General features: G+C 29.4%; 1 protein-coding gene across 4 annotated transcripts; it reads right to left on the minus strand.

Annotated features, from left to right (window-relative positions):
* Positions 1-1,356: 1,356 nt before the first annotated feature.
* On the minus strand, positions 1,357-20,239 carry LOC108757943 (superoxide dismutase [Cu-Zn]). 4 transcript variants are annotated; one of them, XM_018502648.1, is made up of 6 exons: positions 20,151-20,239; positions 19,455-19,606; positions 5,352-5,437; positions 4,513-4,722; positions 3,773-4,023; positions 1,358-1,760 (listed from the first exon to the last, which is right to left on the minus strand). In XM_018502648.1, the coding sequence occupies exons 3-6, from the start codon at positions 5,418-5,420 to the stop codon at positions 1,658-1,660; spliced, it is 633 nt and encodes a 210-aa protein (XP_018358150.1). In that variant the 5' UTR covers positions 5,421-5,437; positions 19,455-19,606; positions 20,151-20,239; the 3' UTR covers positions 1,358-1,657. The 4 variants fall into 4 exon arrangements, with proteins under 4 accessions (XP_018358152.1, XP_018358150.1, XP_018358151.1 ...); XM_018502650.1 differs by lacking the exons at positions 19,455-19,606; positions 20,151-20,239 and adding an exon at positions 10,229-10,331 and having other exon boundaries at positions 1,357-1,760; XM_018502649.1 differs by lacking the exons at positions 19,455-19,606; positions 20,151-20,239 and adding an exon at positions 19,137-19,330.
* Between the last annotated feature and the right edge of the window lie 1,342 nt (positions 20,240-21,581).

Below are 21,581 nucleotides of genomic sequence, written 5' to 3' on the forward strand. Positions count from 1 at the left end.
TCACTAAGATCTACGTAGTACGTTTCTTCAGTACCTATTAACTTTACTTCATGATACTGTGACCTGCTCTTGTGAGTCAGAAATCCATCAGGGAAAGAGAAGAGAACTATCAACTTCTAGAAAAATTTATTCCTCACATGCAGTTAGGATTCGCGTAAATCCGCAGTTTCGTGCCGTACTATGGAAACGTATCTATCTATATAGGTTAATGAGAACATGGTAAATATAGATATTACGCTCATTCCTCAGGTAGCTGCACGTAATGGTACATGCCTAATGATAATACGTTATAATTTAAAGTTCAACACTGCATGGCTAAAATCTCCTTTTCCAACTTTTCTGCTCATCGTGTATTCCATGTAAAAAAATATTTTCGATATTTACGCGTTATTTATTATATAGTGAAGTTAATACAGAATATATTAATATTATTAGTAGCATCTTAATGATTTAAACGAACAAAAAAACTCTTAAAATTAAAATAAATATAAAATTAAAATAGGATTCTCTCTCTAATATAGAGTATAAGAGTCTAGCGCAACAAATGTAGTTATTCTTAATAAAATAATTAATTCATAAGAAAGTTGAATATTCTAGTTTTAAATGTTCAAATTTGAACACATATAACTGTGTTTGCACTAAACTCGTACTCCAATTTTTACTTAAAAGATTTACTTAATCTTTACTTAAAAATTTACTAATAAATAATTTTACAATTAGATTTACAATTAGATGAGATTGATCATAATAGAAAACAAGACGATTTTTACAATTAATCAAGAATTTTATTTTAATAAATACAGTTTTTTTTACATTTACAATAAAGAAACATCGATCGAAAAAGTTGTACATCGAATAAAGTGAATTTATCGATCAACATGTATACACTTAAAAAATTGAGGAATATAGCTGTTAAAAAAATTACAATTATATGTATATAAACTCTAGATCTTGCAAAAATGCATGTTACAAATACAAAGAAATTGTAGCCTCATATTATACTAAGGATACAAATAATGAAATTGACTATCCTATAACAAATAACATTTATAAGTTGATTCTTATTATGTACGTTTGTAATTAATTAAATAATTAAGTAGATGCAAAATTGCAAATTGTTATATACGTAATTCACAGTATATTTACGTATGTACATATATTAGACGTGTTTCGAACAAATCATTTTACGTTCAGACTTATGGTAAATTAAATATTTCTAATTGTAAGTATTATTGCTAAATTTATTAATATTGCACAATATTAAATCATATGTATGCATATAAATACGAAATTTTTCGTTGTTTATTTATTAGTTAAATTAAATTAAAAAACTTGATTGAAAAACTTGATCTTTCGATATATCAATCTGATATAGTTTGATGTTCACCGATACATAAAAAATCGAACTACTCGTCGGTTTATTGCAATGAGATTTATAGTAATCGGCCGGTAAATTACATTTACGTCAAAATAATTAACGATTACTGACATAACGCTATTCTGCGACGCTCTATAGCGGTAGTTAAAATTTTGTTACTGCTGATATATTATTGTTGACGAATAGTCGGATGGTCGCAGCTTTCGCTATTTGTGAGATGCAAATGTAATTTACTTATCTTCGAACAAGACACGGAATTACTTGGAGCTCCCATGGGAGTTAGAACTTGAGGTGTTGATGTACTGCGATGAGGCAGAATATCACAAGGATCGATACGCTCGGCGTAGTAAATGAGCCAGAATTCCACTTGCCGTACGACGACCTAGAAACAACAACATTGAAGAAATCGATAATTGTACTTTCAATTGAATTGCACAACATTATGTGAAATGCACGACGTTATTACCGGTATTTCCGGCAATCAAAAAATTCATAGAGCAACGCAATTTTGCGCCGCAAACTGCGTGCATCTGCCACGTATCTAATTACGTGCAAAATGCAATAATGCACGATGAGACCTGAGATTTGTATCTACATTTAAATGAAATACGTACTACACTTCAACACATCGCATAAATCTGAATTGCAAATTCTATATGAATCGTATTGCGATTGTGTTACGGTAGTCACAAGCAGAATAAATATTGCAAGCATTCTTAAAAGCATTAATATTTATTGGTATTACTCAAACAACAAATATATTGGCAACGACACGAAAAAATAAGCATAAAATGCGTTAAAAACATCGGTACAACTGAGACTATATGTTAAGACTCTATGCTAAATAACGTGATGCTTAAAAATTAAGTCTTAAAAATTTATATTTTGTTTCTAATAATTATATATTTTTTTGTAAATTCTTTTACTGCATTCTGAGAGAGAAAGAGAGAGAGAAAATATATTAGTAACTTTTGCGATTAATATAAATTGCGACCTTTATGATATTTATTACACGATTGTCCAGATATTACTTTTGAATAATCGTTATGGAAAACGGTGTTATTAACTTTCCAGACTTTATTAGTATTTTGCAGAGGAAGGTCATAAATTATTAAAGTATTATCACGGCGCCACTTTATTATAGTCCGAGAAAAATGCAGATTAATCGGCTTCTCTCTTAACTATACAAAAGTATATAATGCGCGTATCATTTAGATCTAAACGTGTATGATCGTGAAATAATTTATAGAGGCATTTTCATATTGCGCTTATAGCATAGTATATATTTTTAAAAAGGTATATATATTTTTAAAAACATATTTTTCTTATCAAAGCACAAAAAAGCGATTGGATAGAACAAGAGGGGATATATTGGGGAAATAACATAGAGGAACAAAACATTTGTTAATGTATCATCAACAATTTACGTACAAAACATAGACACACTATGAATCAATAGACAGAGAAAAAGTTACAACACATTTACATAGTGCACGTGTCGTTCCTACTATAATTCTACATTCATTTTTCAGTTTATTACAAACGACAAAATTCTTTTATAAATCATATAAAATGTATACAAGTCATTTCATAAAGAAAGAATCACATAGAAAGTAACGTTTAAACAATATTGAGTCAATTCTAAACAGGGCAAATTCCTAATCAAATCTACGGGTGGTATTGATCCTTTTTTGTTTCTCTTCCGTCGACCGTTGACATTTTCCTTCGAAGTACCTCAGATTTTTCTGTAATGTGTAGAACACAGTAAGGTGCGATTGTTTAACTTTATTTTTTTCATGAAAAGATATTAGGATTATTGTGTGTAACCGTGTACAAATAATATTAATATCATAATAATAATAATATAATAGAGATATTACTTACATAAAATATTATAAAATATATATTACAAACGTCATTAACGCCTGTACCTAGAGATTGAGATTAAGATTATATTGCAATTTAACCAATCAGAAGAAAGAAAATCAATATTAAATAAATAAACTTTGCTTTGGTAGGTCAAACATCAATCCAATTTCAATCTCAATCTCTCAGTCAGATATTAGAAAAGTTTTTACTGCACTAAATGCGTATATTTTTCGTTGTTATCTGTAGTAATATTTTTTTAAACATTTATTTACAAAACAAAGTTGAAACATATAAGAATTTAGCGACAAATAAGCAATAAGCAAATAAAATTAAAACATCTTAATGTTTTTGTCGGAAATCTGAAAATTATTGCATCATGAATGACAGATGCTACATGAGAATTAAGAGTTATAAGCTTTATATTATATGAAGAAAATACGTCAATATAAAAAATCATAACGGAAATTTAATAACACAAAGCGCAAATAAAAATAACAGAAACGTATTTGTGAAGCTGTAACCTACTCGATGCCAACGACACCGCAAGCCCAACGATCGCCAGAATTTCCGGTTGTCGAAGAAAGAGAATGATTGCCCTTGCCAAGATCGTCCTCGTCGGAATGTACAACTATGGACCGTCCCACGATGCTATTCGATCCTCTAAGCGAGATGATATTGTCAGTGATATTTATTATCGCTTCTCCGTCAGGATTGGCCATGATATTTCCTAGATCGCCGACATGTCTGACAGTGTCTTCCGGAGCGCCGTGAGTATTCTAACAAGTTAATAGCACGAAGTAGTTGAAGAAGTAGATTAATGAAAAACTATCATAAAGCAGAGAAGCTAAAAAGCAGAGAACTTTATCATAAAATAAGAACAAGAGATAGAATTTTATTAAAAATGAAAATTTTTTAAAAGGTTATACATTATAATAAAAAGAGAAAAGAAGTCTTGACCTTAAGTATAAAACATTTCCATAAATTGATATAAACATTCTATATCTAACGAAAAATAAATTAAAAATAATTTTATTGAAAAATAATATTTATTTTTATAACAATCTTAATATTTTGTTAGTCCTTCCCTTTTCTCACTGTATTTTTCAAGAAAATTCAATAAATTGAAAGTGCTTTATGCTTGTGGTCAAAACTGTAGTAACTAATTAATTCTGAATTAATTATTATCATAAAATAAGAACAAGAGATAGAATTTTAGCAATTATAATAGGAAAATTGTATAAAGGTAGGCTGCTGTAGGAGCTCACGTTCTCGGGATTGAAGTGCGCTCCCGCGGATTTGCAACCCTCACTCAAATCTCCCTTTTCGTGCACATGAAAACCGTGTAGCCCTCCTGTGAGTCCGGAGATCGTGCCAGTGATAGTAACAGGTCCATCCAAGGGAGTTTGAACAATCTTCAAGTTACCCGTGACATTTCTTGAGGAAAATGATGTTAGATGGACGACCGCCACCAATTCCTAATCGAATAGATTTGATACGATCAATATATTTACTAACAATAACAGCTTGTAGTTCTTTCGAAAAATAGCAAACAGTTTTACCCAATAAAAATAAAATTTCTTTTTTTTAAAAAGAGGAGTTAATTAGATATCATCTTTTAAAAACTTTCAATTTTTGAATTCAATTAACTTTTCCTTAGATCCTTGATTTTTAATATAATAATTTTACTTTTTTTATTTTTAATGTTACTTAAGTATTTTAAGAATTAAAAATTAAGTGAAAATACTACTGGAATAAGAGAACAAAAAAGTAAAATGATATTTTCTCCGATAAAATTAATTATAATATTCGAGATATTCTCAAAATGTTCTTCTTTAAATTAATAAAGAGATAATTCAAAGATGAAATTTTTTCTTTAAGAGCGCACTTATATATTTTTCGATTTGCTCGTTGCATTATAATCGCCATTTACGAATGTCGCATAATGATTGCTGTCTAATTTGGAACTATTTCATATTACCAATTATAATCAACGCTGATTACGATAATAATTCGCATACATTATAATGCATTGGAAACTTGTGATGATTTATTTATTATTACAGAAATGGATTAATATATGCAATATTTGGATTATTGTACATACCTCTTCCGCATGTGTAGCTGTAACAGCAATTACAGCTGCCACTAGTAACGCAACCATTCGGTTCATCATGCGTATTGGGTTTTGAGCTGTAATTAATAAAAGAATAACAAAAAACTGACGATATATCAAAGCTATATAGCATATACGTGTAATATTTTCTTGCTGCGTGTATCTATTTTTTCTGAAATTGTCGCTATTTTTAAAAGAACAATTACTAGATGCAATTATTGCAATAATAATTTGTAAGTTCTTAGCAAGGAAATAGGAAAATATTTCCTTATTTCTCAGTATAAAGTAGCATAAGATATATAAAGAAATATACATTTTAAAAAGTACGTTACAATATTTCATGTAACTTTTTTACGAGATGCATATTTTCTTATAACAAAATTTTAATAAAAAATGCAGTATTTTTCGTTGTGGCAAACATATGATTTTACGTTCGTAAAAGAAGAAAGTAGATACTTAAACACACAGTATGAAAAATAATTGTATATATATTCAGGTAACTAAATAATTAATTATGAACTATCCATTAAAGAAATATTGGTAATTTTCGATCAAGGTTTATTTGCGTGCCTCACGTACACAAGTATAATTTAATCGATCTAAAAGCCGCGCTGATCAAATGAACCGATTAATGTTAACCAACAGTAGCCTTGCATGTAAAGGACTAATCGATAATCCGGGCTACGCAGTCCTTGAAGTGCAACCGTCGCTTGATTTAAGAAAGCGGGCCTTTTATATAATTTCTACGAAAGGTGATATGCGTCGATGAGTGCATCGACTATAAGGTGAAGGTGAAGCCACTTTATATTACTGACTGTGAGACACATTGCAAACAGTCAATCACATCAAATTAGCGAGCGATTTATTTTCCCCTATTACACGTAAGACATATACATATGTACAATCTATTTTTTAATATTAGTTTAGCTGTTAGATGACCTTCGTGATATGCACGAACTACGTTCTAACAGCATACATGAGTTTTTTGCCCGCGATTAATTAACAAAATTATATAATTTTATTTCCGAACAGCAGCTACGAATCGCATGTCGATGTCGAGCTAAATGTAGAGTCATTATAAATACCATAAATTTTTATACAGATATTAATAACTTTGTGTAGTTTTATGTAAAATGTTCAGAATTTGACGTAATGTATCATTAAATATTCAGAATAATTATTAATCAATACAGAATTTATTTTTATGTGACTTGTGTGTAAGCAGCTTTCGCAAAATACAAGGTTCACAAAATTAATGTAAATTTATGTAAAGCTGTATAAAGGTGACATTATCGCGTCGGATAACGCAGAGTTATCGAATATTCTAGGTTCTTATCTACTATACTTAATTTCAATGTAACTTTCCTTTTTGCTACTACATCATTACCTCATTGACAGAGAACATTTATATTATTGTCTCCTATCAATGTCCCTATTCATTTCACTAATGATCCTATATTGCTTTCATGAAATATCTATATATAGAGGGTATCCCCCCTGCAACTACTGCATTACCTTTAAGAACACGTTCTTGTGATAATTTTAAGTCGAAAAGCCTAATACGAAAATGTTGAGGCTATATTTTTTTTAATTAGTAGCGACTAAAATTCTCTCTCTCTCTCTCGAATCACAAAACCAAAAATTGTTTCAGGAACACGTTCTTAAAAAGTAGTGCGATAACTGGATCCTGTATACATTTAAAAAAATGCTAAATTTTCATTCTTTTCAATATTTTTTAGTAAATATTTATTAAGATTAACGTATATTTATTTGGTATAAGAATCACTAATTTAATTTAACTATCCATTTTTTTTATTGAGCAAATATTTATTCACGGTAAATAAATTTACTAAGTCTTAATATATATTTCTTTAATCAGTACCGTAAATAAATGTTTACTTACAGTACTATTTAAAGAAATATATATTCAGATTTAGTAAATTTTTTCAGTGTATATATTATTTTATGAATCAATATGGAAAGTTATAATAAGAAAAAAATAATAATTTTTCCTTACATCAATCACTTTGTAAGAAAAATATAACTTTCTTTGTTAATACATAAAATTCCTGACGTTTCAAGTTGTTATCAGTTTGCACATTTCTTCTCACGCAGTCTTTATGAAATATGAGCGCAAGTTTATTCGAGATTTTCTTGTCAATTTCGATATGATTGGCGTCAGTAAGAACACTTTTAAAATACAAGCATTCTAGGTATTTTACCAATTTTATCATACTTCACCTTTCTCGTTACTTTATCTTCGCCTTTCTTTGCTTCGATAAGTATATCTTTACATTGAAAAGGTTCTCGTCAATATCATTAGTATAAGACGCTGGTACTTCGATTCTCGAGAATATTTTATAAAATAGAATAGATTTTTCTATCAATTTCGAGATGTATTATTTTCTTAATTGTTATCGTTTTGAAACCATCGTTTCAAAACCATCGCAACAATTATTATGAGCAATTTATTATTTATAGCTTTACTATAATTATATACACTGTTTTTATCTTTTATCATACGACATTGAAAATGACTCAAAAGGATTGAAACGTATCATATTTTATATTGTTATAACATTTCCTTTATTTAGTATAACTTTTTTGTAATTTAATATTTCCTACTTAATTAATATCTATTAAAATTTAACTTGGTTCAGCTTATATAAATTCTATTTTAATTCAAATTAATCCTAATTTAAGTAGATATTTATTAAGTCTTTGTTTCTGTATTATTTTAAACTTGATTTATCTTTTATTAACATTTGTATTTTATTACTAGAAAAACGATTATTTCAATTCGCTGGCGTTCTCTTTGTGGAATGTGTACATGTGAACGTCGCACTGGATGGAAAATTCACGGTCCAAGGAGCTCAACGCTCAGTCCAGTGCAAGTGCGAGTCAATTTAACAGTACGTGTGGTCGCAGAATTTTTCCGTGACCGGATATCCCTAGAAATGGATAAAAGCACCGTGAACTCGGGAAATGCGGCGGCAAGAGCTTCCGAGAAAATATCGATTCATGATGAAAGGTGTTCGTCCACAACACCTGCGCGACTTCATCGATCAGCGTTTTAACATAAGCACCGCGCGAATTGATGACGCGTTTTACGGACACCAAACAGGTCTGGTGTATGTATATTGGGTATGTACACGATGAGAGAGAGAGAGAAAGAGAGAGACGATGTATTTCCATTTCTAGCGTGAGACCGGCTTTACACGTCATGTACACTCCGACGTGTCCATCGGCCGCTTTTATTATTGTGTTAGATTAATCAGGACTTATAGCGAACGCCTTGTTACATTCCTACATTTCCCAGAATTGAACGTTCTAAGTTGAAAAGTCTTTACAGCGTAATTTCAAGACAGGATTTAAACAATGTACACAATCTGAATAGAGATTTAAGCGCATCAAATTTAAGAAATTCAAAAGACTTGAAAATGAAATATTAGCTCACCGACTTGAAATAAAATTTCCTTCTAGAAATTTGAAAATATTGATTTATTTTGATAAATTATAATTTTTGTAATATATTAATAAAGAATTTATAATATTAATAAAATTATTAAAGAGATAAAGGAAAGGTTTAAGCAAATTTAAAAAATATAAGACTTGAAAAGAAAATATTAACTCACGACTTGAAAAAATTCGAAATAAAATTTGCTTCTGTGAATTCGAAAGTAATAGTTCACTCTTATACATCGTAGTTTCTGTAATATGTTCTAATTTCATATGAATACATATTTTATCATTTTTACATTATTAATAAAGAAGTACTAAAGAGATAATTAAGAAGTTTTAAACTTCAAATTTAAACAGTACAGAATATTTGAAAGTAAAACATTAATCCACTCGAAAAAATTCGAAACAAAATTTGCTTTGAAGAATTCAAAAATTATGGTTCTTATACATTATAATTTTTATAATATATTATGATTTTATATAATTACATATTTCTTAATTTTTGTATTTGATATTAATACAGAAGCGATAAAGGAACAGAAAGTTTACGGATTTGCAATATATGAGTATATTCTTCTATTTTCTCTTGTTTTTTTCCATGATTCATCGCAAAATTTACATTAATTAAAAATGTTACAACTAATTAAGAGCTTGTGAAAGTTTAATTTGAGCTATTACCTTACTCAATCATTAAACCCCAATAAACCGCGCAATTGACCACGTAATTATTGAATTTAACATGAACATATCTACATAGCATTACAGGTTATGGATTAACGTGTTATGCTCGCGGACTATTTCTGTCAGATATGCGATGACTTTGCACTGTAGTTTTACACTATAGTTCTGCATTTCAGATAACAATGCACTATATTTAGTATCCTCGATTCCCTACAGTAAGTACAAATATGTACAATTATTATAATTTCCGAAAAAATTCTCCACCAATATGGAGATTATTTGAATCGCCCATATTTTATCTATCAAATGTGCCATATGTACAATAAAAATATTAATTCGCGTTACCGACACTGCGGTAATAACTACAACCCGAGTTCTATTTTAACAATTTAACTGATCGCTCATTACTTCAAGTTTTGGAATTTTTAATTAAAAACAAAACAAAAAATAAATATCAAATCGAGCTCCGAACGATTTAGCTCATGTACTGGCATGGAATTTCGGAAACTCGCGAGGTCGCAAGATAAACCCGAGAAAGAGATAAGACAAAGAAACTGATAAAATTTCGAATTATTGCAACCAAAAGGTTCTTAGTGGCAATTCGTCTCACGTTCGCGTAATAAATCGGATTACGCAACGGTACGTACATCGCGGGCGCGAAGTTTCGAGGTGTGATAAGACGCAGCGGCCGACAGAGAAGCAAGCACACGAAAAGTGAAAGGAACCTACCGGGCGGGCGGGCACTATTTTACTGGGCACTGAATGACCGAATGACTGAATGACTGACTGGCTGACTGCGGATGCTGGGCCCATGTTCCGCTTATATCGGCATAGTATCCCCCACCCGTAGAGCAGACAAATCAGTCACGAACGAGTATCTCGTAAATGATCATGCACCGACGACACCGGCGACCGGATGACCATCGAAGACAACGGAAGATTCTGGACCCTCCGCTAGACCCCGTGACGGCGAAAGAAACTTGCACGGTATGATTCAGCCAATCAAAGTAGCTACACAATTGATGTTATAAAACGTAACGATAATTCCACAGCAACATAATTATCAGCCGCAAATACATATATAGTAAAAAACATTGTATATTTGTATCAATCCACAAGAAACAATCCATTCGAATCCTTGTTAAAATTTTGTGTTGAATTTTTAGTATATCCGAGTGTTAATTTAACATAAGATGAATGTTAGAAAGACACAAATATTGTAAAAAAAATTATCACAAAAAAGATAATGCTAAAACAATTTGTAAATAAACTGTAGAAATATATTTTTTAAATATAATTAACATTTATGATATGTTAACTTAACACGTATTTTATTCATCTCAAAATTTACGTTTAAAAACACATTATTTTTATGTTACTTACTCACTTACTGATAAATTATGTCATTTTGACACCAAAAAATAACGTTAAATATCAGTTTAATACAAAATCTTAAGTAGCACATAATCATATTAAATTAAGAAATATACACTAGAGTATGTTAAAATTCATAAGTGATTAACAAGAACGTGAGTGGACTGTTTCCAACACAAATACTCAATGTTTTTTACTGTGTTAATATAAGATATTGAAATTATCTAGCACATTTGGATCAATGCCTGATAAAGATCAAAATACTTAGCAAAGAAAAATGAATGTCATGAAATATCTTTCTATCATGAATTCTATAAAATATCTTTGAGATGACCAATAAGCAATAATTATATTCATTTTTGAGATGATTATCACGGCAATCTCATAAATAATTGTAAAATTTGTGTTGAACTTATACATTTCACGTATTTTAAACGATCCATTCATATTTTTATGTTAATTTAACACTATATTAATATATTAGGAAATTGTAACACAAATATTATGTAAAAAATTAACATAAAAGTATAACTTTGGCACAATTTGTAAGCAAATAAAAAATATAATAACATGTTAAAGTAACACGTCCCAGTAAAATTAACGTTTATACATAATATATTAAATTAATACATTTTATTCATTTATCTTAAAAATTACGTTTTAAAAAAATACATTATACTTAATTATTTATTTCCACGTAAATTGTGTTATTTTAACCTTAATATTGATTATTAAACGAAAAAATATTCATTTGATACAAAATGTTCAAATAACACAATCACATTATGTTAACACTTAAATATATTAAAAATTCGACACCGAAATTCTAACGAGGATCGATTTAACACAAATAAAAAACATTTTTAATATTTTTCATAAAAAGATAAGATATAGGAACTTTACATAGAAGCGACTGATTTAATTAACAATCGCGCAAATCCATGATGTAAATTCGGATGTGTTTATTGACTTGAACGTTAGCAGTTTAGTTTTGATTAGAGCTGACTGTTATTAGGAAGCTAGCAATGCGCCACACGACACAACATATGTACCGTTTAGATTAATAGGATAATAGTGAAAAGGATGTTAGATATTCATAATCGGAGCTCTTGAATTTGTTCAAGTAACCAACTGCAGTAAGTGTGTCACCAACGAACGTACACGAAACTTGCCGTCGTGAGAGCAAAATTAGCATCATTAGTGACTTGTTAACACTCGCGAAGAAATCGCCGAACATTAAACCTGCCGTTTTTACACGTAAAATCTGTCTGCCGAGCTCGGCAATAAATGGACATTTTATTTATTTACATATTCATTAAATATTATCTATATGAATCACTTACAAAGTATTCGAAAAAATTATAGACTTTATTTTAATATCGTTTTTCTGTTTACTTAATATATGGTATTTAATATTTTTAATTATACTTTTTAATTTAATATATATATTTAAAAATCACATAACGGGAACACGATAACTAAAAACGAAAATAATCGAAAAAGAACTAGAAACTTGCCTTGGTAATTAAAAAGGATGCTTGCACGGAATACGAGAGATGCAGGTTTGATTCCCGGCCAAGGTAATTTTATTGCGAAACATATTACCTCGCTTAATAAGAAAAAATTATTAAGATCTTAAAATGTCTATAAACACCAATATTATTCAAATTGCTTGTTAATTTAATTGTGATTGTGTTATTACTCCGACTTCGGTTTAGGATTGTGTTTCAAGACCGACAAATTTGTCGGCGCGCAGTTAGCTTGAACTAGAAATATGTAATGTATACTTAAATATAAATTCATAAGAAATATTATTAGGCACAAAAAACTGCCTTGACCGAAATATTTTTCACTCACATATGTAAAACTGTGAATTAAAAACTCAGTAAAAAGTTTCTTTTTACTTCGGCCCTGAAAGTTTTTTTTACTCGGATATACTTTTTTGGAACATTTGATAATTTTAAAGCTATATTATTGTTCCAGTATTCAGTTTTTACATCTATCCAAAAGATTTCTGTATCAAAATAGCTATAAAAATCAAAATGTAGTACAATGACTAACAATAAGTGGCGATGGCCATGGATATACACTTCCGCTAATAATAATTATTCGAAAGATATTTTATACTGTTCTCCGATTTTCAAAATTAAGTAAATATTCTATGCCTTTGTTAACACAAATAATACTTTATGAAAATAATTGATACTGTTTTTATGTGTTACACTGTAAAAAGTGCAACGTTTAAAATATTTACGTTTAAAATAGCCTTACAAAACAAACGTTTAATAATAAAAGATATTTCAATATAATATATTATAGGACCGTATATGTGTGATAACACAAACTGTAGAAATCAAAGCCTTAATCGGTCTAACTGGATCTTAAATGCTTGTATGATTCTTGTGTGAATTTATATACTATATACGTATGTAGTCCGTGGAAACGCGCGAAATGATTTTTCGGTTTTGAAACGCTAACTCTACCAAACTACTGCATAATACTGCAAAAAAAATTGTAAATTTTTCGATTTTCTAACGCAAAAGCTTAAAGTTTTCCTTACAAAATCGTTTTTTCAAAATGTTTCTAAAATTTTTTGTTACGTACTCAATTATCCGGATTAAATAAAAGGTGCAGTTTAACTTTGATTGCTCATAACTTCGTTAAAATTCGTCGTACCGCAATTTAAAAAACAAGTCCTGAAAGTTGAAACTTTGCTCTGTCGAATATTATAATTGTCATTTTTTTAAAATACAATATATATAATTTTGAGCTAAAGATATGACTTTGTTTTCTTTCTAATTCAAAACGCGCACTCACATCCCCCTCGGCTACAGTTTATTATCAATATTTAATTGAGGTGAGCTCAAAGTCGACACGATAGCATAAACAGAATAATGTTCATTATCGCGTAATTATTGTACTGAAAATAAACATGTGTCATTCACGAGTTATTATCAGAAATAATTCGACCGTCGCAACTCTCTTTTTTCTTTATGAAAACCTATTATAACCTATTATAACCGACACAACTCCTCGTCGGCGTCGTCGCGATTACTCGCGCGATATAATGACGTTGTGATATAACCAAGCCATTTCAGAAATTGTTCATTTTTTTCACACTATTATTTTGTAAAACTTATCTCGTTTCTACGTTTGTGTTTTGCACTTCGTAAATTTTTCAAGTAAAAAAAAACGTTTTACATTAGTTTTTATACCGATTTCATAAACGTTTAATTAATCGTTGTGTCTAACATTTTCTACACGGATACTTACATTGAAAAAAATTTCTGGTTAAAAATGGACGAATCAGAATTTTCTGGTTAAGATATCTAGTTGAGATAACCGGAATTCTGATTGATACAATATTTCTGGTAAAATTTACTTGAATTTTTATTTTTACCGGAATAATTAATATTATTAACATTAATATTATTAAATCGCTTATAAGTTTAATTTACGATATTACTACTCCAGTTTGACTTATAATTGCGTTTCAAGATTGAAAATGATTTTGGCACGCAGTTTACAGAGTTGGATATATGTATATATTATAAATTTTAATTTAATTTATTTTTATCTTTATTGCAACGCATGACGCTCACATCAAAAATATCATTTAAACAATAAGATCCAATTTAATCTGTTGAGTTTTTCAACGAAATTAGAATGACAATAATCTTTTCAAAGTAGTTATAAACTATTGCATTATAAAATCATTACATTAAATTTTCTAAACTTATAAACACTAAAAAAGTGTGTATAACGAGTTGTTCGTATTTTTGCTGTTTTGTAGAAATTTATACCATTGTTTTCATAATGAAAAACATGAGTTTTAGATTTTTTAATAGAGTGTGTTCACTTTAAAAGGGCAAAACTTTTTTCGAAGTGTATAATTACTATTACTATTGTATTAGAAAAATATTGCATTAAATTTTATAATTATAAATCAATGAATACTTTAAATAAAAAATATAGTAGAGATATCAGGAAAATTTTGAAGACAATCTTTTAGCTTTTCAATACCTCTAAATATCCCAAACTCTTCAAATAGTTTTTAAAAGTTATTTATTAATCGTTGATTTGTTTTTCCAGCCATATTTTGAGAAGAATATTATAGTATTATTGAAGCTCGATTGCAGAGAACTATCATGATTCCAAAGAGCTTCAGCTTTTATCGTTGTATCGACAAAAATCCGAACGATCGAGCGGTGTATTTTTAAGTGAATCGAACGAGATTGATGGACGTTTATAGCGCATCCCAACGAAGTGGGGATAATTGTGCTTCGGATTGAAGTCTCTTTTGTGTGCCTGGATTCTCTTTATAAAGGAAACCGGATATTGCATTTGCAGAGCTCTGATTGTCAGTCCGGTTACGCAGTAACGTTTCGCACAATTGGAACTTTGTAATTATTATTTCCGGCAGAGTATGTATATGCAAGGAAAATTTAATTAATAGCGCTTCCGCAGCGTGAAAATCGGGAAATGTCGCTCGCTCTGACTAGGTTTTATACCAAACCGAGTTGCAAGAGGATGAAAATATCAATGTTTCATTCATACACCGTAGATGGATTGCTACTTTAATCGTAAGTTTAATAAATACACTAAAAAAAATTTACTATATCTTCTTTACTTTAAATATTTATAAGTAAACATTTACTTATTAAAGAAAATGATAGTTAAACCAAATTAATGCTTCTTGTATCAAATAAATATTAACATTCGGTAACATTCAATAAATGTTTACTTATAAATATTTAAAGAAATATTTATTAAGATATAATAAATTTTTTTTCAGTGTATAATAATACAAAATAAACACATAATTAAAAAATATCCTTCGAACATGAGTTTAAATTAAAAAAAAATGCTTTATTCGCTACTTATTTGTTGATTTGTAAACTATTTAAACTATTTTTCTTGTTATGAGTCAGTTGTAAATCTTTGCATTTAAAATATTAATTTGTATTATTTAATTTATTACATTTTTTAAATTGCTTTTGAACTAAATTAATAGGACTTTAATAGTGTGAGTAAATTATATAATTGTTATAATATTTTTGTAATACAATAATTATATTCAGGAACTTTTACAATGTATAAGCTAATATATCGATTTTACATGCCTTGTAAGAAAGTTTTTACATTTAAATATACTTTGTAAGAAAGATTTTTTATATTTAAATAATGTACTTTATTTGCTACTTAACTATTGATTTTTATTAAACTATTCGTATTATTATGATTTACAAATTTTTTTATGTATATATATATTAGGTAATACTTATTATTAAATTATTCATTTTTAGGCTCGTTTTTCGGCTAAATTAACAGTATTTAAATAGTGTGATTAATAAATCGATTTTTATAATATAATATTTTCGTGATACAATAATTATATTTAGGAATTTTTGCATAGTGCAAATTACGCCTAAAGATTTTACATGTCTCGTAAGAAACGTTCAAGACATTCGCTTCGATACTCGCGCAATTATAGGGAACTTAGTCTCAGGATATTATGATTGATGTAATATAATGTCTGCGAAATTGATCAGAAATTGCGCGCTCGTATTCATCGTTGAACGCAATCGTTCAACAATTACAACCAGTTTGATCTCGGAAATAGCGTGGCGCGAGCGCAAGATATTCACTCCGGTCGCCGCGCCGCGACGTGATACGTCGGGAAATAAAAAGACATGCGACTTCGTAAAACGTCGACGTTGACGTCGAATGTTAATGTGGCTGTCGCTCATAGGAACGGCACTAGACATGTTGCAGATCAAAAAATAAGAAGAAAACAGGTAAGCCCGCTCGACGCGAAGATTATGATATGATTTTTATTCCGCGGCATGCGGATGGTGAGTGAAATTCTTCGCCGAGGAATTTTTGACATTTCGTTTAACAACCGTGACAGAATTCCTACAGCTATATTCTTTTTTTTTCTAATCTTTTGAATTATAAAAATACGCGAGTAAAAACACGCTTAAAATATTTTGGAAAAGAAATCCTAATATGGGATTTGCAAATTTTTTATGTAATATATATAAAATATATAATTAGCCAGTAATTACTTGCTCAAATATTTCAGATTATTTAAGAGTTATCAGAATTTTTAAATCACTTAAAATGCAAGAGTAAAAAAATATCAAATATTGCATTTGTGTTATTGCAACAAAAAGATCGAAGAAGATATGAGGCTGCAAAGTATTGCAAAATATTTCTGAAAAAATTCGTTCGTTTTAAAAAAATATTAAATCAGGTGTATATAATGTTCTATTGAAGTGCACGAAGCCTCTTTTTATCACTGGAACGATCGTATAGTGCAGTGTAACGTGCACGATATACTGCTTAACAATGAGTGTTTCACATAATAAATAAGTCACCGAGATAATCGTCGCATTTCTGCACATGCGCCTGATGTGTTTTCGAACGTGAGACTTACCTCGTAAATCCAATATATTCACGGCAAGATAATTGAATAAAATACTGACAATATGGGAAGTGCGATGTAGTTTGGACTTGGAAATATGATTTTCAACAAGCATTAAAAAATGTTACGATAAGATTTAATGCAAATATTTTAGTACATGTTAAAATATTATTTTGAAAAACAATTTATATTATGTGTGAAAAAGTATGAGTTAATAAATTTAATAGAATGCGGATGTATTTATCGATTGTATTGCAAATGTAAAATAAACGAGGCAAAAAAGTGCATACCGTTCTCCTTGCACTCACATTCTTATCCTTCATAAGCTTAGATATTATTTTAAAAAAACCGCAAGTGAACTGTTGTTACTGATATTATAATTTTAAATGAAACTCGAAGACTATATTAATGATGTGCAATTAATACTTAATACCATTGCAACATGAAAATCGCATGTCTATAAAAGTACACAAATGTCAATAATACATATTCAATGCAAAAATTGCACCATGTATTAATGTATTATATAACAAGTTCTTGTTTTTATAAGATATTTGATATCTTTGCGAACATTTGCAAAAAGTATAGATAAGCACATCTAATCGAAAGTTAACATCTCTTGTATGCTTCGAAAATAATCGAGTTCATAATTATTATGAAAAATTCCAAAGATGCGCGAAATAATTATGTGGTTTAATTACACGGATGATTACTGAAACAACATGAGTTAACCTTTCTACGAATGAGTCAGAAACGTTACTTTTTCTTGTGAATGATATATTTATCTAAAAAAAAATACATCATCCCAATTTCAAGATCACTCAGTAATTTTATGTACTTCATATTTTGTACTTATAATATATATTTTTTAATTTGTTTAATAACTATCAATCGGTAACCAAACAATTTTTGTCCGGCAAATTAAAGATAATAAGAATACAAAAAGTTGATATACATGTAATTACAATTTACTATAATCATACATAATAGCATTATTTTTCTTTCATAACATACATTACATTTTATAAGTTCGTAACACTTGCAATGTTCTTGTGTCTTAAAATTTAAATTAAATTTAAGTTAAGTTTGAACAAGTTTGAAAAAGTTTAATTTTAAAAGATTTTGACACAATTTATACAAATCTATAATAGAATATTATATTTTTCCTTTTTTTCTTTTTTCCATAAACTTTTTAATTTCATAAGAAAAACATTTTGTAAAAATAAGTTTTTATACAAAAAATTCAATGTCATTGATAAATTTATAATACCAACTTAAAAAAAGAAAACCATTTTAAAGCTTAGAAAATCTATTTTAAAATACTTTCTCATTAATTTTTATGCAATGTTTTCTCAAGTTATAGCACTTCAAAGTAAATAAAAAATATCGAAAAAATACCAGTTTTCAATTTTAAGTAATTTAGTAACAAAATCGTAAATTTATGATATACGCGATTTTGTTACTAAATTACTTAAATATAGAAAGATACAGCTACAAATTTACGATTAGTTTCGTAAAAACAAAATTTTGTTTCTATATGAAACCAAAACTTAAATTTGCAGCTGTATTTTTTTTAAATTAGACATATCTTTTTAAACTTTTCTCTATGATTTTTTTTTCACCAAGATACTTAACTTTTTACGAGATGCGAAAAAATCGCCAAGGATTTTCGAATTTATTAATGCGGTGTATTTGTCGGATCAACTGTTGCTTTTTTAAAATTCCCTCTTTAATACATGATGTACAAATATAAAATCTATAATCGTTTCAATTTTTTTTTTTTATGTAAATCATTCGACAATTCAGAAAGAGAGCATTCTTTTCTTCCTTACCTTGTGAAGACTCGTGACTTCCACGTAACTAAGGCTGTCTACTGCAGACAGCTGCGAACGCGACACTATTTTTCCTCGATATTTCTTCACTATATGACGCACGTTATCGACGCACACTCGCGTAGATCATGCGTCTGAAAGCGTCGAACATCGACTGCGTCTTGCAACGAAGAAACTTGGAGAATCAAGTACGAAAGAGAGACGTGAACCACGAGGGACTGACGAGAGAAGAGACCCACTTCTCTCTCGTCACCGCAGCCGTTATCGCGATTAAGCGACTTTAAGTCGGTTCCTTTTCAGAGATGAGTTCGCGTGTACCCGATCGGTCGTCGACCCGCTCTTAGGAATCCCCTCTCAGACTTGCCGGTGGATTCTTTCGATCTTCTCTCCAGACGGCAACTCGTCATTTGCGAAAAATATTCCGTGAAAATCTTCCGATCGCGGTCTACCGATGCCAGGCGGCAGACTGCCTGGAAAAACGACGCAAAATAAATAAATATACATATTTTTAAATACGAGACGATAAACGAAATTCTCGCCCGGTTTTCCCCTAAAGTGATAATATTCAAGGTCCACATTCTTATCTATTGCTTTTCTTGTGAGAAAAGCAGGTGCAAATTTTCATAGAGTTCGAAAGTCAAAAATAAAAAATTTACGCGCTACAAATAAATCATGATTAAATTTCTGTCATGGAATTTAAAAGAGAACGATGTTGAAATTTTAAATTATTTTAAATTCTTTCTAGAGTTTAGAAATTAAACGCACACAAGAATAAAACATCTCTACAAATTAATGTAAACGTTCTATATTTTTAAAAATATATAAAAAAAATAAAAACAGTGTTATTGAAAATTAATATTTATTTTTATAACAATTTTAGTTTTGATAGGTTTTTTATTACTGCTTTTTTCAAGAAATTGCAATAAACTGATGGTGCTTTATCTTTATAGTCAAGACTGCATAAATGTGTTACAAGTAGTACAATACGCGAAATATGAAGTATTTGAAACGCACTAATCGATTATGATGAATGTTTAATTAACAGGTTAAACGGCACAAACGATAAAAATGTAACAACGCGTTGACGGTAGCACCGATTAGAAGAAACTGAAACCTATGGAAAGCAGTTATGACATTCGCCTTCCTTGGTCGACCACCATTCGTACATACCTACGTGTACCTACACCTTGTCTTATCTCCCCTCTTCTAGAACATTACTCATCATGGCGCCAAGGTTTCATAGACCTTGTGCAATAGTTTATAGACGGACTACATTCTGATCGAATCATGTCTATAATGTTTCACCCAGATTTTCCCATTCTCAGGAAAACGAGGTAATTTCACTCCAATCGCACTTCATAAACTACTCAAATAAACTTCATAAACTGAAAACGACATTTTATTTTGGAAATAAGACAATTAATTCTCTGCCATTTTTTTCTAAAAATAAATTTCATTCACACATTAAATACTATGAAGACTGATTGATTAAAATAACTTATTTCTTTTTCAAGAATTTCCAATTTGTACTAATAAATACAATTTATAAAAAAAAAAATTTGAAGTTTTCTTTGAGTAAATAAAAATTCGATGCGAATTAGCGAGAGAGTAATTATAAATTCGACTGATATATCGGCGACTTGATTTAAATGACGATGATAATTAAACATCTCCAGTAACGAACGGGATGATTGGCAAGATTCTCTTGCGTAATAATCTTCGTCGGTCAACGTAAAACACAAATTGTTGTTCTGATACCACATCTCCTTTCATTGACATACTCCTGCGCCATAAAGTGGCGTAGACATCGGTGTCGTAAAGATATGACACACCTTCACGGTTCGCCTCCTTGACCCTGCGAGATTTCATCTGCTGTAAGATAATAAAGATTACCTTGCTCATTTCGAGGTGCGACTCTCCAACGTTGCTGTCAATCTTCAAAACATATATCGCGGAATATCTTCGAAGGTAAACTTCGGCAATAACGCTGCTTTGCAAAGATGAGTATCTCGTCATAGAAAGCATTTACCATCTCCCATTGAAAATAAAATTTATGTATTATTATCGTTGAGCTCAACGTTGTAGAAAAAAGTAAGCATTTGTGCCAATCGTGACGCAATTATGAGTAATTGTGTTAATTTCTAACATTATAAGGAAAAACTTGCGTAAACAGCACATTAGGAATCTATATAGAATCTATATGTCGAGATTTATCGATAAACTTTATCAACTTAATGATGGCTTGCAATTTTTATTAATTTTTAATGATTTGATTTTTAACTATTTATTATCAAATTTTACTTTACCAAATTCATTTGTTTATATTATTTCAAATACAGTTAATAATAATGGTGTGATAAACAGCATTTTAGAATTTATATAGAAATCATATGTCGAGATTTATAAGTGAAAATATCAACTTAATGAAAGCTTAATGCATTATTT

The sequence above is a fragment of the Trachymyrmex cornetzi genome, unplaced genomic scaffold (assembly GCF_001594075.2).
Source record: "Trachymyrmex cornetzi isolate Tcor2-1 unplaced genomic scaffold, Tcor1.1 scaffold148, whole genome shotgun sequence".
NCBI classification, from domain to species: Eukaryota; Metazoa; Arthropoda; class Insecta; order Hymenoptera; family Formicidae; genus Trachymyrmex; species Trachymyrmex cornetzi.

What these genes read in the sequence shown, in the direction of transcription:
- LOC108757943 (XM_018502650.1), bottom strand. Translation starts at nt 10,316, where the DNA reads ATGGGCCCAGCATCCGCAGTCAGCCAGTCAGTCATTCAGTCATTCGGT. An exon ending in AGTGCCCGCCCGCCCGGTAG is followed by an intron (nt 5,438 to 10,228) that starts GTTCCTTTCACT and finishes TATTAATTACAG; the next exon opens with CTCAAAACCCAATACGCATG. An exon ending in TGCGGTGTCGTTGGCATCGA is followed by an intron (nt 1,761 to 3,772) that starts GTAGGTTACAGC and finishes TGTTGTTTCTAG; the next exon opens with GTCGTCGTACGGCAAGTGGA.